The sequence below is a fragment of the Desmodus rotundus genome, chromosome 1 (genome assembly GCF_022682495.2).
Source record: "Desmodus rotundus isolate HL8 chromosome 1, HLdesRot8A.1, whole genome shotgun sequence".
In the NCBI taxonomy this organism is placed as follows: Eukaryota; Metazoa; Chordata; class Mammalia; order Chiroptera; family Phyllostomidae; genus Desmodus; species Desmodus rotundus.
This window is the reverse complement of record NC_071387.1, coordinates 17,666,376-17,692,282: the sequence shown is the minus strand read 5'-3', so window position 1 is coordinate 17,692,282 and position 25,907 is coordinate 17,666,376. Positions and strand designations below refer to the sequence as shown.

At 48.8% G+C, this 25,907-nt stretch overlaps 2 protein-coding genes and 1 pseudogene across 3 annotated transcripts in view; 1 reads left to right on the top strand and 2 right to left on the bottom strand.

Moving 5' to 3' along the window:
* Nucleotides 1–649: 649 nt before the first annotated feature.
* LOC112306612 (selenide, water dikinase 2-like) lies at nucleotides 650–6,627 on the bottom strand (annotated as a pseudogene).
* Nucleotides 6,628–6,632: 5 nt separating this feature from the next.
* SLC31A2 (solute carrier family 31 member 2) lies at nucleotides 6,633–16,903 on the top strand. Of its 2 annotated transcripts, XM_053921582.1 has the most exons (4): nucleotides 7,337–7,472; nucleotides 11,489–11,555; nucleotides 14,370–14,556; nucleotides 15,503–16,903. In XM_053921582.1, the coding sequence occupies exons 2-4, from the start codon at nucleotides 11,489–11,491 to the stop codon at nucleotides 15,669–15,671; spliced, it is 423 nt and encodes a 140-aa protein (XP_053777557.1). In that variant the 5' UTR covers nucleotides 7,337–7,472; the 3' UTR covers nucleotides 15,672–16,903. The 2 variants fall into 2 exon arrangements, with proteins under 2 accessions (XP_053777561.1, XP_053777557.1); XM_053921586.2 differs by lacking the exon at nucleotides 15,503–16,903 and having other exon boundaries at nucleotides 6,633–7,472; nucleotides 12,050–14,461.
* A 1,572-nt stretch (nucleotides 16,904–18,475) lies between these two features.
* Nucleotides 18,476–25,907, bottom strand: part of FKBP15 (FKBP prolyl isomerase family member 15) — a 50,190-nt gene continuing 42,758 nt past the window's right edge. Inside the window, exons 23-28 of the mRNA XM_024562586.3 lie at nucleotides 25,596–25,748; nucleotides 24,284–24,409; nucleotides 23,505–23,612; nucleotides 22,531–23,228; nucleotides 21,376–21,472; nucleotides 18,476–19,107 (exon numbers count right to left, since the gene is read on the bottom strand). Coding sequence (XP_024418354.2) covers nucleotides 19,033–19,107; nucleotides 21,376–21,472; nucleotides 22,531–23,228; nucleotides 23,505–23,612; nucleotides 24,284–24,409; nucleotides 25,596–25,748 — 1,257 coding nt within the window. The 3' untranslated portion in view covers nucleotides 18,476–19,032. The remainder of the gene's footprint in view (nucleotides 19,108–21,375; nucleotides 21,473–22,530; nucleotides 23,229–23,504; nucleotides 23,613–24,283; nucleotides 24,410–25,595; nucleotides 25,749–25,907) is intronic.

The window sequence follows — 25,907 nt, the reverse complement described above, 5'->3', positions numbered from 1 at the left end:
GGAGAGGAAATGTGATGTTGTTTAATGGGTAAGGTTTCCATTTTGCAAAATGAAAAAGTTCTGGAGGATGGTTGCACAACATTGGGAATGTACTTAACCTCTAAAAATGGGTAAGATGGCAAATTTTATGTTTGTCACAGAACATCAAAACTGTAATGCATCTGTGAATCTGCTGTCATCAGCTGGCTGGGAGATGGACAGCTCTGTGTCAGAAGTTTTTATCCTACAAACGTGGCATGGTCTGAGGGGCTGGCCTTTATAGCTCAGTGCCCCTTCAAGGGGAACTCTTCGAGGCTCCTCCGTCTTGCTGCAGGAGGCAGGTGTGCAGGGCCTGGGAGAGACTGGCAGCTGGAATGCACAACCTCACGGCAGGTGTGGAAGGAACCTGTCGAGACAGCTCAAGTCCTGTGTCCCGGTGAAGCTGGGCAGGGAGCCTGTGCCTAAGAGCTGTCACCCTCCCCACCCCTGGCTTCAAGAATGAACAGGTCCACACAGAGCTTCCCTGCCCAGCAGGGCCCAAACACATCATTCCTTCTCAGATGACCATAGTCCTGTTGCTCGCTCTGGTTTGGCTAAAGGGTCTCCTAGACGGGAAAGTTGTAAATGTTGATGCTTCCTATGACAGGCTGACTGATGGCCCTTCAAAAATCTCCACGTCCCAGTTCCTGGAACCTGTGGGTGTTAACCTACACAGCCAAGGAGGCTTTTGCATGTGTGATTAAATGAAATGATCTTGCGATGGGGAGAGCGTCCTGGAGTCTCTGAATAAACCCTAAATGTCATCGCAAGTGTCCTTAAAAGAGAGAGGCAGAAGGAGGCTCGGCACAGAAGAGAGAAGACCGTGTGAGATTTGAAGAGAGATTTGAAAATGCCACGCGGAGGGCTTTAGTGGTGGAGGAAGCTGCCTGAAAGCTGAGGAGTGTGGACCCAGAGGCTGCAAAGGACGAGGAAGGGAATGTCCCCTAGAATCTCTGGAAGGAGTGACACCTTGCTTTCATCCTAGTGAAAATGATTTCAGACTTTTGACCTCCAGAACTGTAAGAGAATCAATATGTGTTAAGCTACCAAATGTGTGGTGATTTGTTATAGCAGCCATAGGAAAGTAATGTACCACCCCCACCCCCATGGCGGGCTGGGCGGCCCAAGCTGTCCTTCATCCCAGCAGGCTTCAGAGTCACTGGGGAGACTGGATGCAGAGTCAAGAGGCACTTAAGTGCACCCTGCATTCCTTGGGTCTCTCTACTGGAATGAGGGGGAGCAGAAGCCTAGGGGATGGGGGTGAAGAAGCTACATATCGATTGACGGGTAAAGGTGGTGCCAGCTTTCCTGGGTGGGACATGACTACCCGAACTTAGGTATGTGTGGGGGTCTGTTAGCTTGAATCCTTATCTTGCTTCAGACTCCACTTGTTCATCTTGTTGTACAACAGATACAAGGCAGGAGGCAGTTCATTAAAGTTGGGGCAGTTACCCAAAGTTACCTATGGGCTCTTTCTGTAAGCATTAGGGGCTCCCTGGCAAAACAGATAGTGACCAGAGGTAGGCAATTAACCAAAGTCGTTTTATGGGCTCCTTCTTTGGGCCCCCATCTCTTCCTCCTTCCAGGCCTTGGGATGAATACACAGTGTCAAGGCTTTCTTTCCCAGATAGTGGAAACACTACATAGAATTTCAAGGCCTTCCCTCCTCCCGTGCTAACATAAGGTTGCTTATGATGTTGGAACACCTGGCAATAACAGACGGGGTGCAGGACTGCTGAGTTAGCGGGTGAGACATGTGTCCCTCCTCCCCCCTGCCTCAGTTTACTATCCATCCTACCTAAGTGCTAAAAGGCGTTTCCTGGCAACCAGGACACTAGTCGCGGGCCAGCAACAGCAGTGCAGTCTCAGAGTCCTTCCTATGCTGTCTCCTGCCTCAGAAACTCTGGACAAAGGATGATTCATGTCCCAGATGGGGGGGAATAGGGAGGAGCGGGATTTCATCACACTGCTCAGAATAGCACGGAATTTAAAACTCATCAGTTGTTTACTTTTTGAATTTTCTATTTAACATTTTCACAGCACAGTTGACCACAGGTAACTGGAAGTACAGAAAGCAAAACTGCAGATAAGGGGGGACTACTATAATTTCAAGACATTTCCATCATATCCATTCCTCCCTCCAGCTCCTGGCAGCCAATGGTCTATTTTGTGCCTCTGCAGTTTTGCCTATTCTGGACATTGTATATACATGCAATCATATAACATGTGGCCTTGTGTGGCTGGCTTCTTTCATTTAGCATCATGTTTTCAGGGTTCAAACGTTGTAGCATTTATCAATACTTCAGTCCTTTTTTTCCCTGTTTTTCCCCAACATGTTGGGGTTGAGGGGGAGGGGCAGCCCTGCTTTCCCTTGTGCTTCTCCATAAATTATTTTCTCGCTCCTGCCGCAAATCACCCCAAACCCTCCACAACTCTCGTGAAAAACAAAACCATCCCGTTTCAGAAGCTGCTTCTGTTTCTGACACTCCCTTCCTCTTAAGCAATGAAGCAGAGAGCATCTGCCCCTGGGACTGATTCACTCATATAAAAAATGTTTATTGACAGTCTGCTTTGTGACGTGAACTATGTTGGGGACTGGGGGTGCCTTCCTCAACAAAAACAGAGTTCCCTGTTCTCCCTGAACTTCCATTTGAATGGCAAGAAAGAAATAATGAATAACCAGATTAAACAGTACGCTACAAGATGACAAGTACTATGGAAAAACAGTAAGGCAGAGTAGGAAGGACAAAGAAGACAAAGGGGACCAGGATTTTAAACAGGGTGGTCAGGAGAGGCCTCACCAGCACAGTGCCTTTCGGAAAAGGAAAGGGAAAATCCAGGGAGAAAACCATACATTAAAAGCCCTTTGCTGGCTCTTCTTTGTCCCCAAAATAAATTCCTGACTTTGAACATGCCCTTAACCACTCAGCCATTCTTCACCAGAATGGTTGAGTGTTTAAGGAGTTGAACTTAAGATCCAGTGGATTTATTCCCTCTGGGTTCGATCGCCACCTCTGGTAGAGGCTACCCAGCACATGGCCTTTGGGTGGGTCATAGCCAGGCTCCTGCTTTCTCCAGCTTCTCCAGCACAAAGTCTGCTGCACACATGTTCTGCTCTGTCTCCACACGCCAAACAACCTCAAACATACACACGCTCCCCGTGCCACATACAGCAACATAATGCTCCTCGTATTTTAACACAACATAATTGAGGTTTGTGGAAGAACCTGGGAGGTCAGCTACATGGCGCTACATGGAAAACATGCAAAAGTCTTAGCCAGTAAGTGTTCAACTCCAGCTTCAAGCTCACTTCTAACTGCAGATCAATGGCACGTAAAGGACCAGTTAGAAGTCATCCATTCTGGAAACCCTTCGTTGCCGCCCAGAGAGAGAGAGTGGCACCCTTGGGGGTCACAGAGCCTGATTGGCATATCAAGGCCAGATATTCTGCAGGGATAACTTTTCATGCATGTGGTCTTTTTGTGAGAACTCAAGTTCCTCTACTGAGTGCCTCAGAAGGGGAAATGACTGTTTGGATTTCCCCTCCACCAGCTGACCATGAATGAGCTGAGTGCCCCAGTTAAAGGGCCCCTTGCCCATCTCTGTGACACCCGAGGCAGCTCCATCTCTCCTGCCTGTGGACTTGCCGGGGAGGGGGCTTTAGATGTGTGCCGGAGGGACAGGGCCGACTCTCTGTTGTTCCTGGGGAGAGGGGCGTCCACGGCTATCAAAATATGAAGCCCAGAAAGAATCTCTTGCCACGGACCAAGGTTGGCTGGCTGTGGTGTGATTTCAGGAGCAGGAATTCTGTGGTTGGCTTCCAGTTCTCTGCTTGGGAGCCGGAGGGGCGGAGTCTCCAGCTGCTCAGAAAGAACAGGGGCACATTCAAACCTAAGTGTTTAAACCATAACACACTTGAGGAAGTTAGAACTAAGTGTGAAAGTCATCAGATTGTGACAAAGCCAACAAAAACAGTCAAAGAAGAAAGCTGTGTTACAAATCCTTTAATCAGGGATGGGGGGTTGGGGGATGCACAGGAGCCGGCTTCTGTGAAGGTCAAGTCTTCTTATTCCTACTTCCCAGGTGGGGCCCAGAGAGTGAAAAATTACACCCAAATCATCAAATCCGTCTCAAGCTCTTGGGGCCCAGATGCTTCAAGGAACCCAGAACCCTTCTTCCCATTGCTTCCTCCATGCCTCCCTCCCAGACCTCCTCACATGCCCAAGTCCTGGAGCCTTTCCCTGGAACTGCCCGCTGGCTTTCAGATTGAGACTCTCAGAATCCCTGTACCTCAGCAAGTGGCTTGATATTTTGCAGTTGCTTTCCTCTCGCAGGACGAAAACATTTGCTGCTAATGAAGACAACGGCTACCATTTATTGAGCAAGCTCCCACCACCAGGTTCTGTGCTGAGAATTTTTAAAAATTTTTCAACAAAGTCCTTTTTACTGATTTCACTAGAAATTACTTTATTGATTAGAGCACCAGGAATTGTCAGCACATGATTTAACACCTTATTGACCGACCACGCAGGCCTGGGCTCTGGAGCGTGCTCTGGCTCCCCCAGTCCTTAAAGAGTTTCCGAGGGACAGACGTCATGAACAGGGACCGAATCAGGCGGTTGCAGATAATCCCTTCCCAGTTATAGACAAGCTGCTCCTTTATTGTCCAGAGCAGGAAAGAGACAGTATTTCAGAAAAGTCTAATAAAGAATGTGACATTGCGTTATAAGATCTCTTTTAACAATTTATGTTTATCGGCAGTATTGACCCAAACTTATTTGCTTCTGATCTAAATTATTTTTTTTTCAATTATTTTGTTGGTATGTACATAATTTTAATAAATAATCCCACCCCCAGTGTAGAAATGAATCAACTCGGTGTCAAGAAAAATCCCTCAAACTGGAAGAGCCTCATTTTGCTGTTGGAAAAAGGGGATCGGTTTTTCTGCTCCTCTTCTATGCAAGAGTTGAACAAATCTCCCCTAAAGTCAAAAATGTCACTCCCGGCCTTGGAATGTGCGTTTATGATCTGCTGATTCAAATCACCTAGGAAGGGCAACTGTGGAACCCTTATGCAGGCTGCCTTCTTTGTAACTTTGCTCTTAAAATCAACTCTTGAGAGTCGACCATGATTGTGCACACAGGCTCTGCAGTCCAAACAGCTCCTGCTACTCCATCTTGTGAGCTAGGCTCAGAGGAGGCACTGGAACTGTTTGGAGCGAGAGCAGCAGCCCTGGCCCCACGAGGTAAGACCTCAATAACTCAGGGCTTGTCAATAATCCGGGCTGTCCAGGCTTCCTTTTCCACAATGTCGACGGTCCATGCTTGGTGACCCTCCCCATACCTGAAAGATTTGACTTCAGAACAAAAGCTAACAGCCGGTTCCCTTAGCAGACAAGTCAGTAATCGCCCAGAAGTTTCTGCTGAGGTTCCCTGAAGGAGCCCCAGGTGCCCACTGGCCTTGCTGATGGTAACCATCTTGGCAATGACTGACAGATTATGAATGACAAAGGACATTCATTGTTGCTTTGTAAGGTTCTGAGCATGTCCTAGATGCCCAAGCCTGTGCTATCTGCGGCTGCAAGGGCAAAACGGTGTGCATTAACCCAGCAGCAGTTCTGCTTAGGGTGGTTATGTTGAACAGGCTTCCTGAGAGGCCAGCTCTACCTCTCCTCTGGAGACCAGCATCCTTATTTTGTTCCGTCTTTCAGGACGCTCCAGCCATTGGTGTGCACTGACCGCGACTTGGGCTCCTAAGGGCTTGGTTAGCACGGGCACACCCCCTGCAACTGCACTGTCAGCATGATGAATTCATCCGGCTGACACACCGCGGGGGCAACCCCACCCACGGTAATCTGAGGGTTTACCACCGTTTGCCCCCAGTCACTGCAGTCCCTCCTTCCTCAGCAGCATCCGAAAGCCTTTGACCACGAGTGGGGTTATCTTTTCACAGTCTGGCTGATGCTGAGTAACATCAACATGTCACGTTCAGTGATGTCCATGGCGTAGAGGTCACTCAGCACATTGGCACAAGCTGTGCACCCCACCCTGGAGGGATCTACCACCACGGGGTAAAAGAAGTCCGTGGTGTGCAAGCGGGCCTCCGTGCCTCAGGTAGGACGCGTGTGTCCATTCCAATGCCCAGGGCTGGCAAGGATGGGCTGGGTTCCACCCTGACCGCCGGCCCAGCGGGGACCGCACGTCTGGTCCTGTCAGTCCCTCCAGGAGCTCGCGCAGCGTCTCCCGGGGACCTTGCAGCCTCAGCCCTTTGTGCCACAGAAGCCTGTCGGCCGCTGCCAGCTCCGGCGGAGGCCCAACGCCTGGGGCTCAACGGGCAGGAAGCTCCAGAGCGGGGACCCAGAGACAAGCCCGCCCCACACGCTGAGCCTCCCTCTGCCGCAGCTGCCTGCCCGTGGGCGCCCGTTGCTGCGGTTCCCGCCATCAGCCTGTCTGGCAGGGAGATCCTTTCCATTTTTCTACTCCAGTTAATGCTGAGCAACAGATTATCACCGCAGAGATTCTTCCTCGGCACGACTCGCGCCGCGGGACTCCAGACACACCGCGCGGGCCTGGCTTTCCTGTGTCCTGAGAACTCCACACACGTCTTCATTTAAGCCTTACAATCCCCTGCGACGTAGACTCTGTTCTCATTTTACTTTCCAGCGCACTGAGGCCCCAACGTAAAGTCGTCAGCCTGGAGTCTCACAGCCGACGCTCGCTGGTTTAGGATTTGAACTGAGGTCACTCACGCTCCAGGCTGACGGGTGTCTAGTTCTGTCTCCGGTGAGGTTTCTCTGAAGGGCCTCTTTCCTCATGGGGCGACTGGCAAAGGTTTACTGAATGAATATGTTTTAAAATTAAATACTGTTACAAGTCCCTCGTTCCGCAGACTCCCCCGCCCTCCAAACTGGATGAAATGGACAGACAATACATAAAAATAGACATACCAATAAGAAAAAGTTTACCACCCTAGCAATCAAACAATTACTAATTAAATTACAATTGGGTGTTGCTTTTTGCCAATCAGATTTTTAAAAATGGCTACATTCAAAGCTTGCAAGTTAATTCCTTTACTTTCCTCATAATCCGTTGCTATCATCGCCACAGGATGACTTTTCCATTTTCAACTCAACATGAGTTAAGCTTCACATAATTTATTACAAGGAGTCATAAATGTTTTATGATAATTGCGAAGGCAAGTCAAGTGCAAAGGAGTAAGGGGCCAAAAGGAACGCAGGAGGCAGCGCCGCGGCGCCGTCCGGCGGGGGACCTGGGGCTCGGCGGCGGGTGCGGGCCGTGGGACCACAACTCCCAGGCGCCCGTGCGCCCGCCTCGCCCCGACCACGTGACGGCCAGGCTCGGGTCGCGATCGCTGCGGCGACTGCAGGACTCGGAACCCGGAGACCCGTGCGGGCAGGTCTGTCGCCGGCGCAGCCCGGCGCGCTCACCGCGGAGGTGAGTCTGGGCGCCTCGGAGGGAAGCGGACGCCGGTAGGCGGCCCGGGCGGAGCCCCTCCAGCTGCAGCTCCCGGCCCCGCCGGGTGCCCGCCGCCCCTGCCCGAGGGCTGGTGCAGGGGGTGTGTTGGAAGCATTGTCAACAGCAAGAAGAGGGTTGGGGAGAGGCGAGAGTTAGGGCTGGAGGTGGCTGTTGGGTTTTCTTTTTATTTCTCCCTCCTGCTGGGTCGTCAGTCCGGCGGGACGAGCAGTTATTGAGCACCTACTGTGTAGCAGCCGAGGGTGGGGGCGCAGTGGGCGAAGACAAGCGAGTCGGGTAACCCCTAAACAGGCGCGCGCCCAGGGCGCGGTGCCTGGTGAAAACTCCAGGGAGGCTCCTAGGAAGAGGCGGGAAGCTCGGTGCCTTTCAGCCTGCTGCGGGACGCACACTCCCTGGGGCAACTTCCCTGTCTTGGCAAGTTCGTGGTTTGATTTGGCGCGGGGAGGGAAGGGGAACGGGGGGGGGGGGGGGGGAGGTGACGCGTCGGGGACAACTGCCAGACCCAGCTGCTTTCCATCCTCCCTACACTTGGGTCAGAAATAGCGTCACAGATAAATTGTGTTTCGCGGTGGAGTTCACCTGGGCTGTGAAGGATCACAGCTTGCAAGACTCTTTAGTCTTTGAAAAAAAAAAAAAAAAAAAAAACCATGTAATTTTCTTCCTCCATTAAGCATGCCATGAATTTAAGATATGGGAAGGCAATACAGGTCAGTTGGTCAAAAGTACCCCCCACACACGCCTGCTGCCGGTCCTCTAAAAGGGGAAGTAGATGGGCACAAGCGCCCCAGACAGTCCCAGCCAGGACAGACACCTTAATCTCCCCTAAACTCTTTGGTTTACATATGAAGAGTTTTTCCTCAAAGTGTAAGCAACGTCCCTCAAACGAGAAAATAAGAGACGAAAAGTCCCCTGACTGCTCTCTCCATCAGCACAGCCGGTCCCTACTCAGGGTGGGGCCCTGAATACGCGCAGATAAAAGTTAAACTCAGCTGCTTGGGGCCGAGATTCATCCTAAACGGGAAAGATTAGAGCCCTGCCCCTTGGTATCTGACCACAAAGCCTTTTAATAGAACACTGCAGCCCCTGCTCAGAGCCGGCTGCTTTGAAACTTCTTCTCCAGGGAAAAGGCCGGAGTAGGTGAGGCTTCCCACCCACCCCACGGACCCCACCCCCCCACCAGCTCCTCACTCCCAGGTGAAGTAGAGCCAGCCCCTCCGGGTGGGCACTTCCAGCTTGGAACATATTGGACTGTCTTCCCCTGACTGCCACCTGCTCTTCCTGCTTCAGAAGTCGTTCTAGCCGCCTGCCTCCTTGGCTGGCTTAGGCAGCACCTCCCCCGCCAAGGGGAAGGCCTCCCCTGTGGCTCCCTCTCAGGGACTACAGACACTGTGTTATAATGACCTGTTCGCTGCCCTCTCCCCTAATACATCGGTCCCTAGCCTTTTTGCCACCAGGGACAGGTTTTGTTTAAGACAAATTTTCCACACGGGAGCAGGGTGTGTGGGGGGACAGGAGGAGGAGCTCAGGCAGTAATGGGAGGGCATCCACAGGCGGGAGGACGGAGGTTGGGGGTCCCTGCCCTGACAGACCATGAGCTTCATAAAGGCCAAGTGCTTGTCTCCCTCATCTCTCTATCTCCAGCATCTGCACCCCGAGCACAACAAAAGTAAATGTTTGTAGGCTGAATTGATTTTACTGTTTTGTGGGTGTTCGGGTCTACAGGAAGTGGTGTGGGGCACCTGAGGTAGGTGGCCCAAGCCGGAGGATGATGGAAGGAACCCAGTTAGGGAAACGTGCTGACCAACTACCCACTGAGGACATTCCAGTCACGCCAACTGCTAGATCGGGTGAACTCAGAGAGGAGGCGATGCGGCCACACCCTCCTCCACCCCCAGGGCAGACACCGTGCCAGGGGCTTCTGCGGATCCCACTACAGAGATGATCTGGGGCTTCTGCTAGGTTGAGTGAGCGCAGCACCAGCTTAAATGGAGTTTCACAGGATCATTTGTACCTGTTTGTTTTGATTCTCTTTGTGAACACTTTTCCATGTCAACAAATATTCTTTTTAAATCTTAACAAAGGGTATCTCTGCATAGGACTCCAAATTAGTTTTACTTTCTTTTTGGTACTGTTTCAGTTTTTTTACACTGAACAAGTTCCACTTTCACATTTGCGGGATAAAAAGCTAGTTTTATTTTAAAATTCTTCAAAGTGGCTTTTAAAAGACTGCCTAGGTGTCCATTTTCTTTCCTTTTTTTTTTTTATGTCTCAGGTTAAGTTTATTCATCACTTTTAGAGAAGATTTAGAATTTATGGGTTTATTTTTATTGTTGTTCAAGTACAGTTGTCTCCACTTTCCCCTCCACCACACACCCCTGCCCCACCCACCCCACCTCCCACCCTCAATCCTTCCCCCCTTTGGCTCTGTCCGTGGGTCCTTTATATGTGTTTCTTGACGCCCCTTCCCCCCCCACTTTCTCCTTATGAGGACTTGAACAAATCCCTTTCCCTCTTGGTGCTCCTTTTCCCCATCTCGAAATGAGATGTGGGTAGAGAGGGGCTGGAGTTGGACCAGATCAAGGTGTCCCACACTGAGTTTCAGCAGAGCTCAGACCTCCCTCCCTTCTGCCCCCAGAGTCCTGTGTTTTATGTAGTGGACTTACAAGGAAGATTTTATTTGCCAATGTTCTCTGGAAAAAAGTTGTAAACCAGGGAACTAAAAACTCTCCGAGAAAAAAAATAAAATAGATCTTAAAAGTTCTTACCTCAAGAAGAAACTATTGTAACTGTGTGGTGTGGTGATGAATGTTAACTAGACTCATATTGTGGAGATTATGTCGCAATGCGTACATACATCCATCAAACCATTGTGTCTACCTCAAAACAACATAATGATATGTCAGTTAATCTCAACTTTTAAAAACAACTCTCTGAAGATACTTCCAGCTCTGACGTTGGAAGGTTCTAACATTTGGCCATTGTCTTAGAAGGCAAAGGCCCTACTCAGCCAGGATCTCCTTAGTGGGATGAACACAGTGTTTGCACAGCTGCTTCTTCTGGACGGAAGTCTTATCTGGTGATGAGAGGGGAACTTCCCTTCCCTGATAGGGTGAACTGAATTGATCATCCGGCTTTTCATCTTGCTAAACACAGCCAGTAAGCCTGATGTGGCCATTCAGAATCACCATCCAGTTCCCATCCCATAGCACAGGCAGCATGGTGTGCTGGAGTGCACCTGGCTTGGCATCCAACAAGACCGAGGTTTGAATCCCAGCTCTGCCACCTTAATAGCCTTGTGAACTTCAGCCAATGACTTAACTTTTCTGATCTTAATTTCCCCATATTTCCTTTCTGTGAGATGGGCCTAATTGTCCCTGTCCCACAGAACACTGCTGTGAAATGAGATAATGTATGAAAAGTCCTTCATGCCTCCTAGAGCAGCAGGTGACCGGGCGCTCTTTGAGAAGAGCGACCAGGCATCACGTGTTCACTAACTGCTTCTCCTGGCACCATTTCTGATGTGGAGTCCAGACTGAGGACAGCGCCCCTGGGCCCCTCCGTGATACACACCACTGGAGTGGAGCGGGGTAGCCCTGGGAGTGAGCAGAGGCATTGGTCCTCAGCCTGGTGCTTCCCCCACTGGGTTTGGAGGGCACGAAAGGCGTCTCAGCCCAATCTGAGAGCATTGTGGCCTGTCTGGCACAGTGAGGATGAGCACCCCCTACACCTCAACTTCCACCTGGAGCAGGGCTAGCTCAACTATCGCTCTGCTGTTGACCCACTGTGGGACCTTGGGCAAGGAAGTCCCTGCCCTGTCTGGCCACAGGGGGCCCCGATTGCCACTACCAGCCCTTCTAGCACTTAAGTCCAGTGACCCAATTTTTCTGGGTCTTTTAGAAGAGGATGCTTGAGAGCATTCGGGACCACAGCTTCCACTGCCCTCAGCCCCCTGTGACGTGGACTCCCTTCTCTTTCAGATGCATTTCATCTTCTCAGATAAGGTGGTGCTTCTGTTTGATTTCTGGAGTGTCCACAGTCCTGCAGGTAAGAATTGGGAAGCCTCGGTTCTCTTTATTGGTACACTCTGTGGACATTTAAGTGAGCCTGACTCCTCTTGCATAAACATTGAGTGGGAACTTTGCAGCCACTGCTCTTCAGATTGCAAAGGGGCCCGCTGATCTTCACAAAGGCCGAGAGAGAGGCCAGGGATGCAGCTCTTCCCTCTGTTACAGGGAAGGACCTGAAGCCCACAGAGGGGAAGAGACTTATCCAGGGTCACACACCGAGTAAGGAGTAAACGTCAGAGCCAGAACTAGATCAAGACCTTCTGTTGCCTCTAGTACCTCCCTCATCTGGGGTTCACTGTCCCGCATCAGCTCAGGAGCCCAGAGCAGCTGCTGCAGCCTGAGACCTGAAATGAGACACCAGTTTGAAAGAGAAGGGTATTCCTTTGACTTGAAAAGGCAGAATTATGTTTCAGCTTAAATAACTGAATCTTAACAATAGACTGGAAACAGCCCAAATGCCCTTCATTGCAGGTGCTGATCAAATAAATTATGGTCATCCCTCCAATGAGTTACCATTCCAGGAATCTAGTGCGGAATAAACCTAGTGGCTTAAAACACCAGCAGTCGTTTTATTATTGCTTCTGAGTCGATTGGGCTCCGCTAAGTGGTCCTCACTCGAAGTCTCACATGCAGGTATGGTCAGTGGCTGGAAAGGGGGTGACCTTGAAGACTTCCTCACTGTCCTGTCTACTCATTGATGCTGGTTGTTAGCTAGAACCTCAGTGCGGGTGTTGTCTGAACACCTACATGTAGTGTCTCCTATGGCCTGTGCTGCTTTGTGGCAGGGTGGCTGGGTTCCAAGAGCAAGTGAGTGTCCCAGGAGAACAGGGGGGAAGAGCATGGGATTTTTAAGACCTAGCCTTGGAAGTCACAGAGCATCGCTTCCACCTTTATTGACTGAGGCAGTCACAGGTCTTTTCAGGTTAATGGGGGGGGGGCACACAAATCCCATTACTTTTTGGCAGGAGTGCTGACACTGTAAGAAGAGCATATGGGGCGGGATATAGTGAGGTGGCCATCTTTGGAAAATACAGTTTATCACAGATACTGTGAAGCCATGGAAATAAGGTAGATGTGTGGGAACTAAGGGGAACCCAGGTGGATGAAGTTAGATACAGAAGAGTATGCACAAATAGGGTGCTGTTATTCAGACAAATAAAGTGAGTACGCGGAACACAGTTTATTCTTGTATTATTATTAATTATTGTATTATTTGCTATAAGAACAGCAAACCTACCTCGGCCCCACCTTGTACATTGCGTATCCCTAGCAGGCTATTCAGGGAACTGTTAACAGAGGCTGCCCTGGGGAGGGGAAATGCAGTTTGGGAGACTGGTCTGGGAAAAAGACTTACATATTTTTGCCGTGTATACTGTGCACTTTTTTGCCCAAATTTTTGATGGAGAAATAAGGATGCACATTACACATGGGTATAATGACTGCATACCATGGGTATAATAATGGGCATAATAATCCCGTATACAATGTGTACAAAATTGTGGGTATGCATTATACACGGCAAAATATGGTACTTTTCACTGCATACCCTTTTACACTGTTTGAATGGTTACCATGTGTTCAATTACTTGTAATTTTATAGTTTAAAAACCTGCCTCTTTTGCAGATGATTTCCTCCTGGGAGCCCAATAAAATACTACAGCTGGACCATTTAATATCCCTCCATTTGTATTGGGTTGGCCAAAAAGTTTGCTTAGTTTTTTCCATACGATGGCTGTAGTAGCACTTAGTTGTCTTTAACTTCATTTGAAACAATTGTGTTAGGTTGTATTGTGACATCTGTCATATCAACGTGCATTTAAAAAAACTTAATCCAAATTGGTGAATTTTTGTGCAGCCATTTTAATATTGAAGATGGAAGAAAATATGCATCATTTTCAGCGTATTATGTTTTATTATTTCAAGAAAGGTAAAAACACAACTGAAATGCAAAAAAAAGATTTGTACGGTGTATGGAGAAGGTGCTGTGACGGATCGAATGTGTCAAAAGTGGTTTGTGGTTTTTTGTACTAGTGACATTTTGGCCAAATAATTCTTTACTGTGGGGCTGTCTTATGTATCAGAAGATATTTAGCAGCACCCCTGGCCTCTACCCACTAGAAGCCAATAGCAGGAGACAGCTGACATACTCAAAATATTCAAATCAATAAAGTTATTAGTGAAAATGAAAAATGTGTCTTTTATGGAAAAAACCATATGGGCCTTTTGGCCAACCCAATACAACAGAAGTAGCAATTAGAAGTTGATTTTACACAGCAATTCTAGTAAGCATTTAATGTTTTTTAAAATAATGTATTTTCCCATTATTATGAAAGTAGTAGACATGTAAAACTTTGGAAAATGAAATGAGAATAAAAATCTCCTGAATCCGAATTTGCTAATTCCTTCCTTTCAGACTGTTCTGTGTATACACAGGTAAACAGGACCTCGCTCTCCCCTTATCTGGCAGTCCCGGCAGAGATTTGTGCCGCCTGCTGAGGGCACAGCTGGGCGCAGCGGTGTATGGCCTCTTCACCCTTGGCCCCTGGCTTTTCCAGACAGCTACTCTTCCCAGTCTCAGAGCCACCCTGCAGTGGGCCAGCCCTACCAAGAAAGGGCTGATGGGGGAAGAGTGCAGCTTTGATCCCAAAGCGGGTGGGGAAGAAACTGCAGACAGGAAGGTGGAATGGATTTGGAGGGAATGGGCAGAGGCACTGACAGGTCCCCTGGGAGGCTGCCAGAGGGGAGCAGTGCTTGCCTCGCTAGGTCTCTGCAACTCAGCTTCCTTTGACAGGCATGGCTGTTTCGGTGTTGGTAGTGCTGCTCCTGGCAGTGTTATATGAAAGCATCAAGTTTGCCAAGACCAAGCTGCTCTACCAGGCTCTGGTGAACATGCCCACCTCCATCAGCCAGCGGCCCGAGGGGACAGATCGGGATTCTTCAAGCTCAGAGTCACCCCAAGTCAGCAGACCCTGCCTCAGGTAACAGGCATAGGGTGGTGGGTGAGGGTGGGGAATGGGCAGAGTACTCACATTCACCTTGAAGGAGACCAGGCCCAGAGGGCATTCACCCCATGACACAGAAGGGAAACTGAGGCCTCGGAAAGGACCAGGGCGTGTCAGAGTGCTTACAGTTAGCAAGCAGTGCAGTGAACAAGAGCAGCTCAGTCTCCTGATGCCCAGGCGAGAGTTTGCTCTAGAAACAGCCACTTGGGAGGCTCAGATCTTCAGAACTCTGGTGCAGGCCTCAGTCTAGCAACAGGGGTGTCCACCCAGCCCTCCCCTAAGTCACTAAGACTTCCAAACCCAGGATGGGATCTGCAGCTGGCCCCACACAAATGGAAAGAATTGCTTTCAGCATTGTATCCACATTGCTGTCCTTTCTTCCCTTCCCATTCTGATAGGGCAACCATTTGGGGTCCCAATTCTGCCCTCTCTCCAACTCCAGCTGTATGTATTGAGCCTGCCTGCTCCTTACCTGGGTGTCTCAAATAGTCACCACCTTCCTCCAAGGGAGGTATTCTTATCCCTGTTTTACTGATGAGGACATTTTAAGCCATGTGTGCTAAGACACAGAGCTAGGAGTTGATCTGTCACCAAAGTCCATGTTCATTCCATTCTAATACTGCCTCCCAGAGTAGATTCAGGGGAAAAATAAAGTCTGCCTTACTGATGATTTTGTATCATCTCTATCAGGCAAATCTCATTTTCTCTTTTTGCCTAGAGTGCCAGGAAGTTCAGAGATGAGTAGGAAAGTGACTGTCCTAGGCTCCTTGTCCAAGTTCCTTTTCCCTCTCTATCAGTGGTTTCTGATATGTCTCTTTAAAAAGAAACTGGTTTTGTAGCTCAGCTGTTCTTCCTACTTGGGACACCAACTCTTAGCTTTCACTTTATTATGAACATTAACTTGTCTGTCCTTTTTATCTAGGTGGTTTTTGTCTCACTTTGGCCAGTCTCTAATCCATGTCGCTCAGGTGGTCATCGGCTACTTCATAATGCTGGCTGTTATGTCCTACAACACCTGGATTTTCCTTGGTGTGGTCCTGGGTGCAGCTGTGGGCTACTACCTCACCTACCCGCTTCTCAGCATAGATTAGCCGGTGAGGGCCGTGCAGGCGCTGAGCACTGGAGAAAGCTGGACGCCCCCTCCAGTCATTGCACATTCAGGCCCAAGTCTCCTTTTTCTTCTGATGGATGGTCCTCGCCTCACTCCCAGCTCCTAGAAATTTTCAGCTGAAGCCAGCACTTGCTCCCTGGAGTTCAGAGGCCACTGCAGCTACCTCTCCTCAGACAGCCCGCCCAGAGCTAGTCTTGCACCTTAGCAGGCTGCTGTGACTAGTGGGAGAACGGAGAGAACAGAACCCAGAGGCAGGATTGCCAAGCCTATGATGACTTATCTGTGACTCAAAACTTAAGAATTTCCAAAGATCTCCAAGACCAGGAGATAGGTTCTTGGTGGTAAAGGGCTCGGAACCTGGCCACCCTTCACTCTCCAGACTTGTGCCTTACCTAGACAAGTGTCTTCCATTGCATGTCCTGTCCTCTTCTGTCTTTGGGGGACAGAGACCAAGCTGGCTCCTTTTTCTCATCCTCTGCCTCTGGAACACGTGAAGACTGTTTCTTTTGTGGATCATGCTGACAAACTAAGATTTTTCACTTTTCCCCACTGAACTCCTGGTTGGCAATTTTGCACATTAACACAAAACCAAAAATTTTAATTAAATTATTTCATTTCATTCATGATGGATGGCAGCATTTGCTGGGACCGGTTTCCCTTTCTTGGGGGGAGAGTAAGTGACGGCAGGTAAAGGCAGAGAAGCAGGACTGCAGCCAAGACTCCTGCGGACGGAGCGAGCCCCTCCCGTCAGGCTGCACTGCTGCGTGGGGAGGGCAGCCTCCTGGCTGCAGGTATCTGGGAGCTCTCCTTAAAGCTCCCTTCCATCCTGATCCTTCTTTTATGCACAGCAGAGAACTGAAATGAATACTACTTAATGCTCTTTATTTATCACTTGCTGCTCACCCGTAACAAACATGATTTATTCACTTAAAACAGAGTAAGCCATGGCGGGGGTGGGGGTGGGGGAGATGACTGAAGATGCAATAAGCAGTCAAACCAAAACATTAAATTTGTAAAGAGAGATGGGACTCTCCAGATATTTGAACCTCTTCACTTTACAGAAAAGGGAACAGGAGACCCAGGGAGAAAAAAACTACTGCTGTGTACTGTAACATCCAGGCTCAAGTACCTCACGGGGTAGATGAAAGGTGGTCTTAAGCTTTTGGAATTAAAAAAGAAATGATTTTAATAAATATATATTTTTAAATAGCATGCGATCCGTCTTCTGTTTCTCCTCAAACAGCAAGCACACGGAACAACTGCGGGAGCTGAGTGGGCGAAAGGAGCTGGCAGTGCTGGCTGCAGGGCTCTCTCAGGGCTGAGTCCGTCCATCTGCTATGAAGACAACCCTGTGCTCAGGGAAATGCCAGCCCTAAAACCCTGTGCCCACGGGCAGATACCCCGCAGTGCCAGCCTAGTCAGGAGTCATTCTTTTGTTCATGTAACAAATAGTGATCAGGTGCCGTGGGAAAATTACTGACACGGACTACAAGTACCTATGTTGGCGTAATTATAAGCACCTATCTTCCCCTGAGGGCAAAGGCAAAAATATATCAAAACCACATTTTAGCTTACAATCAGAAGTCACTGTAACAATGTAGAGTATGTGAGGCCCTCAGCACACTCTACACTGGCAGGGAATTAGAAAGCTGCTGAATGTCACAACAGGTCTAAGATTTCCAATGTCCAGTGCAGTCCTACTGATGGAGCCTCAAGCACCTGTTTTTACGTCCCGACCTCCCCAGGCGTTCTCCCTCAGGTACTCCTCCCTCCTGGGATGTTCTGTAACCTGTTCAGTTTGATTCAGTCACATCTTTATGTATGTAATACATTAAAGGCTTTTTATAGAACAGAGGGCTTTAAAAAAAAATCTGTGCGCTAGAGAGACTGATTGCATGGTAAAGACTCGGTAGGCATTTCAACACAAATTTTGTAAATCAACACCTAGCTAGTACTTAGCATTTCTGGGCAGCGTTCTAAGCACTGTACAATATTAACTCATATACTTCTCACAACAAGGTAGAAACTTCTGTCCTTGTCTTAGAGATGAAGAAGCTGAGGCACAGTGAAGTTAAATAAAGCCACCCTAATAAGTGGCAGAGCCAGGCTGCCTCTCTAAATGGGGATGACAGTGTCTTCTGCAAGGGTTGCTGGAGGTGGGACAGTGTATAAAGTGCTCAACAACGGTGCCTATTTGTTAAACAAGAAGTTTTGTAAATGGTAGTTCTTGCTGCCTCCCGGCCCCACATACAGGGGCAGACTCAAAGCTGTCATTGCAGAGGATGATGTCAGGCAGATAAAGTGGAGTTCTGGTTCCTATCTTATAAACTTAAAATCAGGAACATTTTTACTAAAATGATTCTACTTTTTGAAGACTGACTGCATTGCCTTTGGAAGATCTTTGAAAAAGTAAAAATATTTCTCAATACTGTTTCTTCAGTAGTCCTGGCCCTGAGTTCAGAGGGAATGGCAGCTGCCCTCCAGGTGAAGAACCTTAGGTGCCGTGACAGATGGAACATAGGGCCCTCCTACCTTCTCTGCGTGGCTTTCTAGGGCGTAGGGCCAGGCATGCAGGAGCAAGGGGATGACGGGAGTGGTCCTCAGAGAACCACAATGCCCTAAGCCTTAAGCCTGAAGTTCCAGAGTCAGGTGCCAAAGGGAACATGTCACAGTGGTTTATGCATGCTAACTGGCCCGGGTCTGTTACCACTCCTACCCTCAGATTCCCAGAGAGGAGCGCAGACAGCCCTTGGAACCAAACTCCTTTCTCCCCAAGAGTTTGAGTCACGTTTCATTATAGATATTTATTTTAGTTTTTTTCATTTCAAAGACTTAAGGCAGAGAAAAGATAATGTGCTAGGACTGCAGGCAAGGCTGTTAACTGAACAGGGGTTTGGATGGTGTAGTCTGCCCTCAGTTCTACCAGGGAAGCCTCACCCCAGGTGACAGACCTCAATGCTCCGTCTCTGTCTCTTGAGACAGAGTCGTTCTCCCCACAGCAGTCTGAGAGTTGGGGAGGAGATTAAAGAGCTTGGAAGAGGGCGGGACTCTCATAGGTGATGACTGGGGGAGTGATAACCAGCCCTTCCTCCAAATGGGACTCCGAGGCAGGACCGGGGTCAGCTGCTGCCAACTCCAGTGTTCTGAAGACAGGCCCGCACTCCTCTTCCCCCAGCCAGGCGGGGGGCTCAGAAGCTGGCTAACTCAGGTACCTGGGGTACTGTCCTCAGAATGCTCACCTTCGCCTCACCCTGTGCCTCACCCAGACCCAGGGCTGGCTGTGCAAAATCATGCTCAGGGGAGGGTCAGTAGAGAAACCTTTGCATCAGCTTCCTGGGTCTTCATCCCAGCCAGTCAATGTCATCGTCATCGTCATCTTCGAAAAGGGGTGTTGGGGGCGGGCGTCCCTTCATGCTCTGACAAAACAAAAAAGAGCAGTCAGCCCTCACTTGTTCCTGCACCAGAGAGACTTCCCGCCTATGCAAGGTGAAGTGAGCCAACACCCGTTCTGGCTCTAGGCTGGAAAGAAGGTGGTTGGTTAGGGTCTTACTGAACAGACTGACCCTGAGGCCAGCAAACCTAGGGTTCCAGATAAAGCTGAGGCAAGCAGGCAGAGAAAGGAAGCAATCTTTCAACAGAGACAAAAAGACCAACTTTGGAGAATTCTTGTCATTTATTTGTGAAACACATGTATTGATTTGACAGGTTTCCTCTCACGCAGTAACTTACATATTTCATGTAGAGAAAGGAGGGTCGAAGGGGAGAGAGGGAAGGAGGACAAAGAAGCCGAGTAGATAGGCCCCAAGGGAGGGAAGGATGCAGGAGGATGAGGGAGGTTGGGAAGAATACAGTAACAATTGAAAAAACAATGCTGTGGCCTAACGTGGCCTGTCTGGCTCTGAACACGGCCCCATCAATGGAGAGAGCTGAATTTAGAGGTTTGGCCACATTATCACGTGAAGAATCCCAAGAGATGAAGTCAGCCCAGAACACAGAGCCACAGCCTCCCCCTCCTCTGGGCCCACCGGCCCCTCCCTCACTCTCTCTCTCCAACCTGGAAGGGCATGAGGGGGATTAATGGGCCATGGAGGAGACGTTCCCCCCATTTTTATAACTTGGGCTTCTGGTCTTTGTCTTCTGGATTGGCAGGGAACAGGTGCCACAGGGTAGCAGGGATTGATGCTGGAGATAGGCATTAACTGAGTATTTTCTACCAAGGTACTTTCTGCTCTGGGGAGCTACTCCGGCCCAGAATCTTTCTCACAGGGCCAGCCAAAAGGTCAGAGATCCCTGGGCTAACCCCATCCCTACCACCAACTAATGGATCTTGTACCTGTCTCTGAGCATCAGTCAAGTTATCTCTAAACTCTGACAGTACATTTTTTTTTTAATCCTCACCAGAGAACATTTTTTCATTGCTTTTTTTTAGAGAGAAGGGAAGGTGGTGAGGGAGAGAGAGAGAAACATCAATGTGACAGAAAAAGATCGATTGGTTGAATTCTCTTATGCACCCTGACCTGCAACCTGGATATGTGCCCTGACTGGGAATTGAACCCGCCACCTTTTGGTCTATGGCACGATGGTCCAAGCAAGTGAGCCACACCGGCCAGGGCAGATAGTACAGGATGTTAAAATGTGGTTCACTGCTTTGGTTTTGTTCCCGCTGAAATTCTGCCTCTGTATTTACCAGCTATATAACCCTGGGCGTGTTACTTAATCTTCCTGCGCCTCAGTCCTCTTTTCTATAAAATGGGATAAAAGTGCCAACCTCACTGAATTTAGTAGAGGATTAAATGAGAATATCTGTGAAATATTGCAGTTTACAGAATACCCAAGAAATAGAAATTAACTTGATGGTCAACTGTATCAATACCAATGATATACTACTTGTAACTCATATTTCTGTTCCTAGGGTCAATCGAGCCTGAAGCTGATCCATGTTCTACGTCCACATTTTGCTCATGTGAAATTCCTGTCACAGCAGACTATCCTAGTGACAGCCAAGAATGCTTTAACTTAGCACGGTAGGGACAGCAGATGCAAGAACAGGGGCTCTGTTCCACGCTCTGTCAGCAACTTGCCCCGCTGGCCTTCACTCTGGAGCTTTACACACTGAGGCTCTGCCATCGGCACCATTTTCTACGCAGGGACCTTGCAGGGACCAGACTAGGCAGCAGGCTGGAAAGCAGGCGGAGGGAACAGAAAATGCTCGGACACAGGTGGTCATAGTCCGAGCCGGAGGGTTTAGTCCTAGCTCTGCCATTAAGTCAAGTGTGTGGCTTTCAGTTCATAAATCATCTGTCCAAACCTCAGTGTTTTTATCTATGAATAAGGATGCCAGACAAGACAATCTTCCAAGTCCTTTCCAATTCTAAAATATAAAAAATATCCTAGCCAATTTGAGGAAACCTGAGGCTTAAGCATTCTAATGTAGGACTAATCTGCCCAACTTTTTCCCTTAAAGTAAAAATTATGGTCCCTTTTCAAGAACAAAGTGGTATCTGACCATCCCCACTGTGCTTACAGAGCTGCCCCCTACCAGCCCCAAGTCTGCTCCCACAGGGCCCCACACACAGAGCCCAGGCCATAGGCCACCAGCAGACTCCACTTCTCTTCTCAGAGCCAGCGGGGAAGGGCGCCCAGCTAGTGGCGTGAGAACTTGGCAGTGCCTGAGATCTCCTTACCACCTCGTCTTCATCCTCTTCCTCAGACTGTGCTTTGGACTTTGGAACTTTCAGAGTTGCCCCTTTAAACAGTTCATCCTCTTCATCCCCAGAGAGACTGAAAGAAAAAAATCAAGAAAATCAAGTCACAGAAAATGTTCCTGTGCCAGACCACAGTGCCCACAGGCTCCGGGCGAGAACCCAACAGCTGGGGTAACTGCCCTGGGGCTCCTCCCACCCTGGCCGCCTCACGCTCTTGACTCCCTCCACAACCTACAGGCTGAGGGATCTTTTAAAATCAATAAATCAGACCAAGTCACTCTTCTGCTTAAATCCCTCTAACAGCTTTTCACTGTAATTAAAGTCCAAACTTCTAACAGTGACACAAAATCTCATGTGACTTGGCCCCTGCCTAGTTTTCCAACATCAGCTTCACACCCCTGTCCTCCTACTACATGCCTTCATTTGTTTCCTTGAGTGTGTCATGTCCCCTCCGACCACAGGGTGTTTGCCTGTGCTGTTCTCACCTTCTGCAATCTCTTCCTCCCACTCTCGGCATGGAAGTCCCCCTTCCGTCCTTCAGGACTCCGTGTAAATGTCACCTTCCCAGAATCTGTCCCTAACCACCCTATCTAAAGTAGAATAACCTCCCTTTATTTTGTTATATACCATTCTTTTTTTTTTTTTAACTTATCGTGTATTTTTTTGAAGATTTTATTTATTTATTTTGAGAGAGAAGGGAAGGGAGGAAGAAAGGGAGAGAAACATCAATGTGTGGTTGCCTCTTACATGCCCCCAACTGGGTACCTGGCCTGCAACCCTGGCATGGGCCCTGACTGGGAATTGAACCAGTGACCTTTCGGTTCGCAGGCCAGCACTCAATCCACTGAGCCACACCAGCTAGGGCTACTTATCATATTTTTATAATACTTTAATAACAGCCCCCACTAGACTGTAAGCTCCTTAACTGAAGAACCAAATCTGCTTTTCCTACCACACTGTCATAGTGCCTACAGAGCCTTTTATGGTAGGTATTGCTGTATAAATACATGAATGAATGCATGAATGAGTAAGTGAGTTAGTCCATCATTCAGTCTCTGAAGGATGAGTTGCCAGCCCTGGAAAAACCAATCTTGCAGCCACCTTGTTCCTGAAACTCTGCTCAAGGGGATATACCTGGAACACTGAGAAGAGTGGTTGGGTCCAAGTGCTGCTCCTGCAGATGCAGAACCTGCCTCTGTGCTTGACAGCTCCTTGGAGGGACCAGTGGAACTAGTGGCATCTTCCTCTTTCTGGCTCTCTGCAGGCTGAGGCTCTCCTCCTGAACTTTCAGGCTCCAAGGGCAGTGGGTCCCCCTTCTTAGAGTCTGAAGTCAGGGACAGTCTTGTGGAGCTTTCTTGCCCTTCAACACAGGCATTTCCCAACGGGCTGGCAGCAAATGCCTCCTCACGCTCAGAGTCCACAGTTACAGGGCTCGGAGGCAGAGGGGGGATTGAAGTCGGGGGCCCCAGAGCTCGCTGGGAAGGGATGCAAGCCAGTTCGGGTGGGAGGGAATCATCTCTTATCTCTGAGAGTGCCTCTGCTTCTGTGGGCTCCCCTTCCCTTCTCTGTGCATCCTCCTGGGGGGTACGGAGGGCCCCAGGAGGCAATGGCTCAGCTTCCCTGACGACCTGCTCCGATGGCACCATGGGGGACTCCTGCCTGTCCCTGCTCAGGGGTACTTGACACGGCCCAGAACTGGCCGAGACTGACTGCTCCTGGGAAGGTCCCCGAGGTCGCTCTTCTTCTTGTTCTTCTTCATCTTCTTCCTCTTCTTCATTGCTGCTCTCTCCCTTTTCTCGCTTGTGTTGGTTTAACAGCTGAAGAGTCACCATCTGTTCAAAAGCCAAGGAGGAGGTGATCACCAAGAGGTAAACAGCAGGCACTCCCAGTTCTTCAGACCCTATTCACCCAACTGGTCATCTAGTTCCAACACCTTCGCTTCTTCCTTTCTCAGGAGGCTGCCCATACCTATCTGTCTGGATAAAAGTCATTCCAGGCAGCTGAATTACTGATGAACAGTTTTGAATAATTTTTTACTCACCACCCCTTAGAAGGCACTTAAGCAGCAAGATACCCGTTTCAGTGCAACAGCCCACAGCTGGCTGTACCTTGATGGTGTTCATGATGGTCCCCAGAACGGCCCTGCCATTGTAAGACTCCTCCAGCTCAAACTCGCCCCGCAAGGAGTGGAACACCTGGTTCATGATCTTCTTGACCTGGGTGGACATGTGAGGAGAGAAAAACACAGTATCAAAATGTATGCTGCCCAAATCAAGTGATGAAGGGATGCACGCAAATTCCAGACAGGGTTTTGGAAGGCCAAAATGAAGCTTTCTCAGAACTCCGCAGCAGGACACAGCTGGTCATGAACTCAGATACTGACGGGCACTGTGAAGAGGACAATGCCAAATGACAAGCTGCACTTGACAGAAGGGCCATCAAGGACAGGCAAGCTGCGGTACGTGTGCCGAGACAGCTTATGGACCATTTATGATTGCCTCCCTCCCACCGTGACCACCATGAGGGCTGCCGTGGGCTGCCAGGATTGGTGGCTATTAGACGCTGGGCACACTCCCCACTCCTCTCCTATGACTTAGAGGCCCTTCCCATGTTTGTCAAGACTTCAGGACAGAGCCCTTAGGGTTTACCACCAAAGTGACAGGTTCCAAAGATTAACTTATATTTAAGTCAGACAAGGTAAGTATACTTATCGGACAAGATAAGTATACTTATACTTAAGTCAGACAAAAACAAAGTTTTTTTTCTAACTTTGGTGTATCCCTAAAGTGAGGGGGAAAAAAAAAAATCTACCAACACAACGAATGGGCTGCATTCTTTCTGAATGCCTAGTGACATGGTTAGCTGCTTCTTCAAATTAGCAGCTCACCTTCTCTGATGAGTCAGTGGTAGCAACTTCAACCCCAGACATCTGGGACATATTTTTCTTCCGGTCCTCAATGTGCTGTTCGTTTTGCTCCGTCAGGGCTGTGACTTGGGCCTGGAGGGCTGAACACTGCAAAACGACACAGACTACGGCTGTGGGCTCAGGAACCTGGACTACCAGGTGAAAGCCAGGAAACACAGCAGAACTGTCCTAAGCACCCAGTGTCGACCTCACGTAGGTCTGCTGGTGTCTATACCCTCCGCCCCCACCCCAGGCCTACTGACTCACAGCATCCATTTCCTCATCACTCTGTCTCAACTCACACCTTTTCCTCCTCTTTCCCAACAAGGTCACTTGCCTCGTTCCTAATCAGGTCAAGAATATAATGAAAAAAGGGGGCTGTAACTCTAGTCACATAGACATATGAACATTGGAAATTAGAAGCAACCTATTCACCTACCAGACTACTTTTACCATCCTTGAGTCAAAGATTTTCAATTGGATACTTTAAGGAAAGAAACTGACCTCTCCAAGGTATGGAGACTGGCATACCATGACCCTAAGCCACCTCCTCTGTCTGTCTCATTTTTATGCCACCATGATCCCACCACAGCCATGCTCCATCCTATCTCAGTGCCTTTTTCCAGGATGTTCTGTCACCTCTTCACCTTACCAAAGCTACTTGTCATTCTTGGCACTTCCTTCTGGGCCTCATAGAACTTAACGCTCACCTTTGTTGCTTTCTTGTCTCCATTTCTCAACTGTGAGGTTCTTGTGAGCAGAGCTCTCTGCAAGCCTTTTCCCTAACACAGTGTCTGGAACACAACTGGTACTCAATGAATACTCGCTTAATAAAAGATTGCCCTGGCCAGGTGGCTCAGTTGGTTGAAGCATCGTCCCGTACACCAAAAGGTTCTGGGTTCAATCCCCAGTTGGGGTGGCATACGGGAGGCAACTGATCGATGTTTCCCTCTCTCTCTCCCTTCCTCTCTCTCTAAAAATCAATAAGCATACCCCTGGGTGAGGAATAATAAATAAATAAAATGTGTAAAAAAATATTTTTTTTTAGAAGAAGAATGAAATAGTCATGGAAAATATGTGCCAGAATACTAGTGCTGCTTTTTATTTTTGTAGGTCACTCCCTTGCCATTCCAATAAATATATAGGAGATTACTGTGGAGGGTTGAACAAGTGTGACTTTTGTTTTCAAGCTATTAGCATCTTTACGTTCACAAGAACCTACAGCACTCAGATGATCTGCTTGCCTCATATGACCTGGGCTGCCTAAGCTGTCTGGCCCCAGGGAAACGCCTACCTTTTCCTGAAGCTGGAGCAGATTCTGCTGGCTGGCATCTCTCTGTGCACATACTTCCTGATATTGTTGTAGGTGCTCATCCTTGGCGGAGGCCAATAGGTGTTCACATTTTGCTTCCCACTGGGTCTGCAGCTCAGCCTGTGCTAGAGACAGCTGCCAAGAAAAATAATCACCACATCCTGGGAGTCCAGTTGCATCTAGAGAAGCCTATCTTTTATAAGGCAAAAAGAATAAGCTAACAGCCCAAGCTCATAGGGAAACAACTGTTTGGAAGACCTTGGTTACTATGAAAGTAAACATACTTTTTTCGGT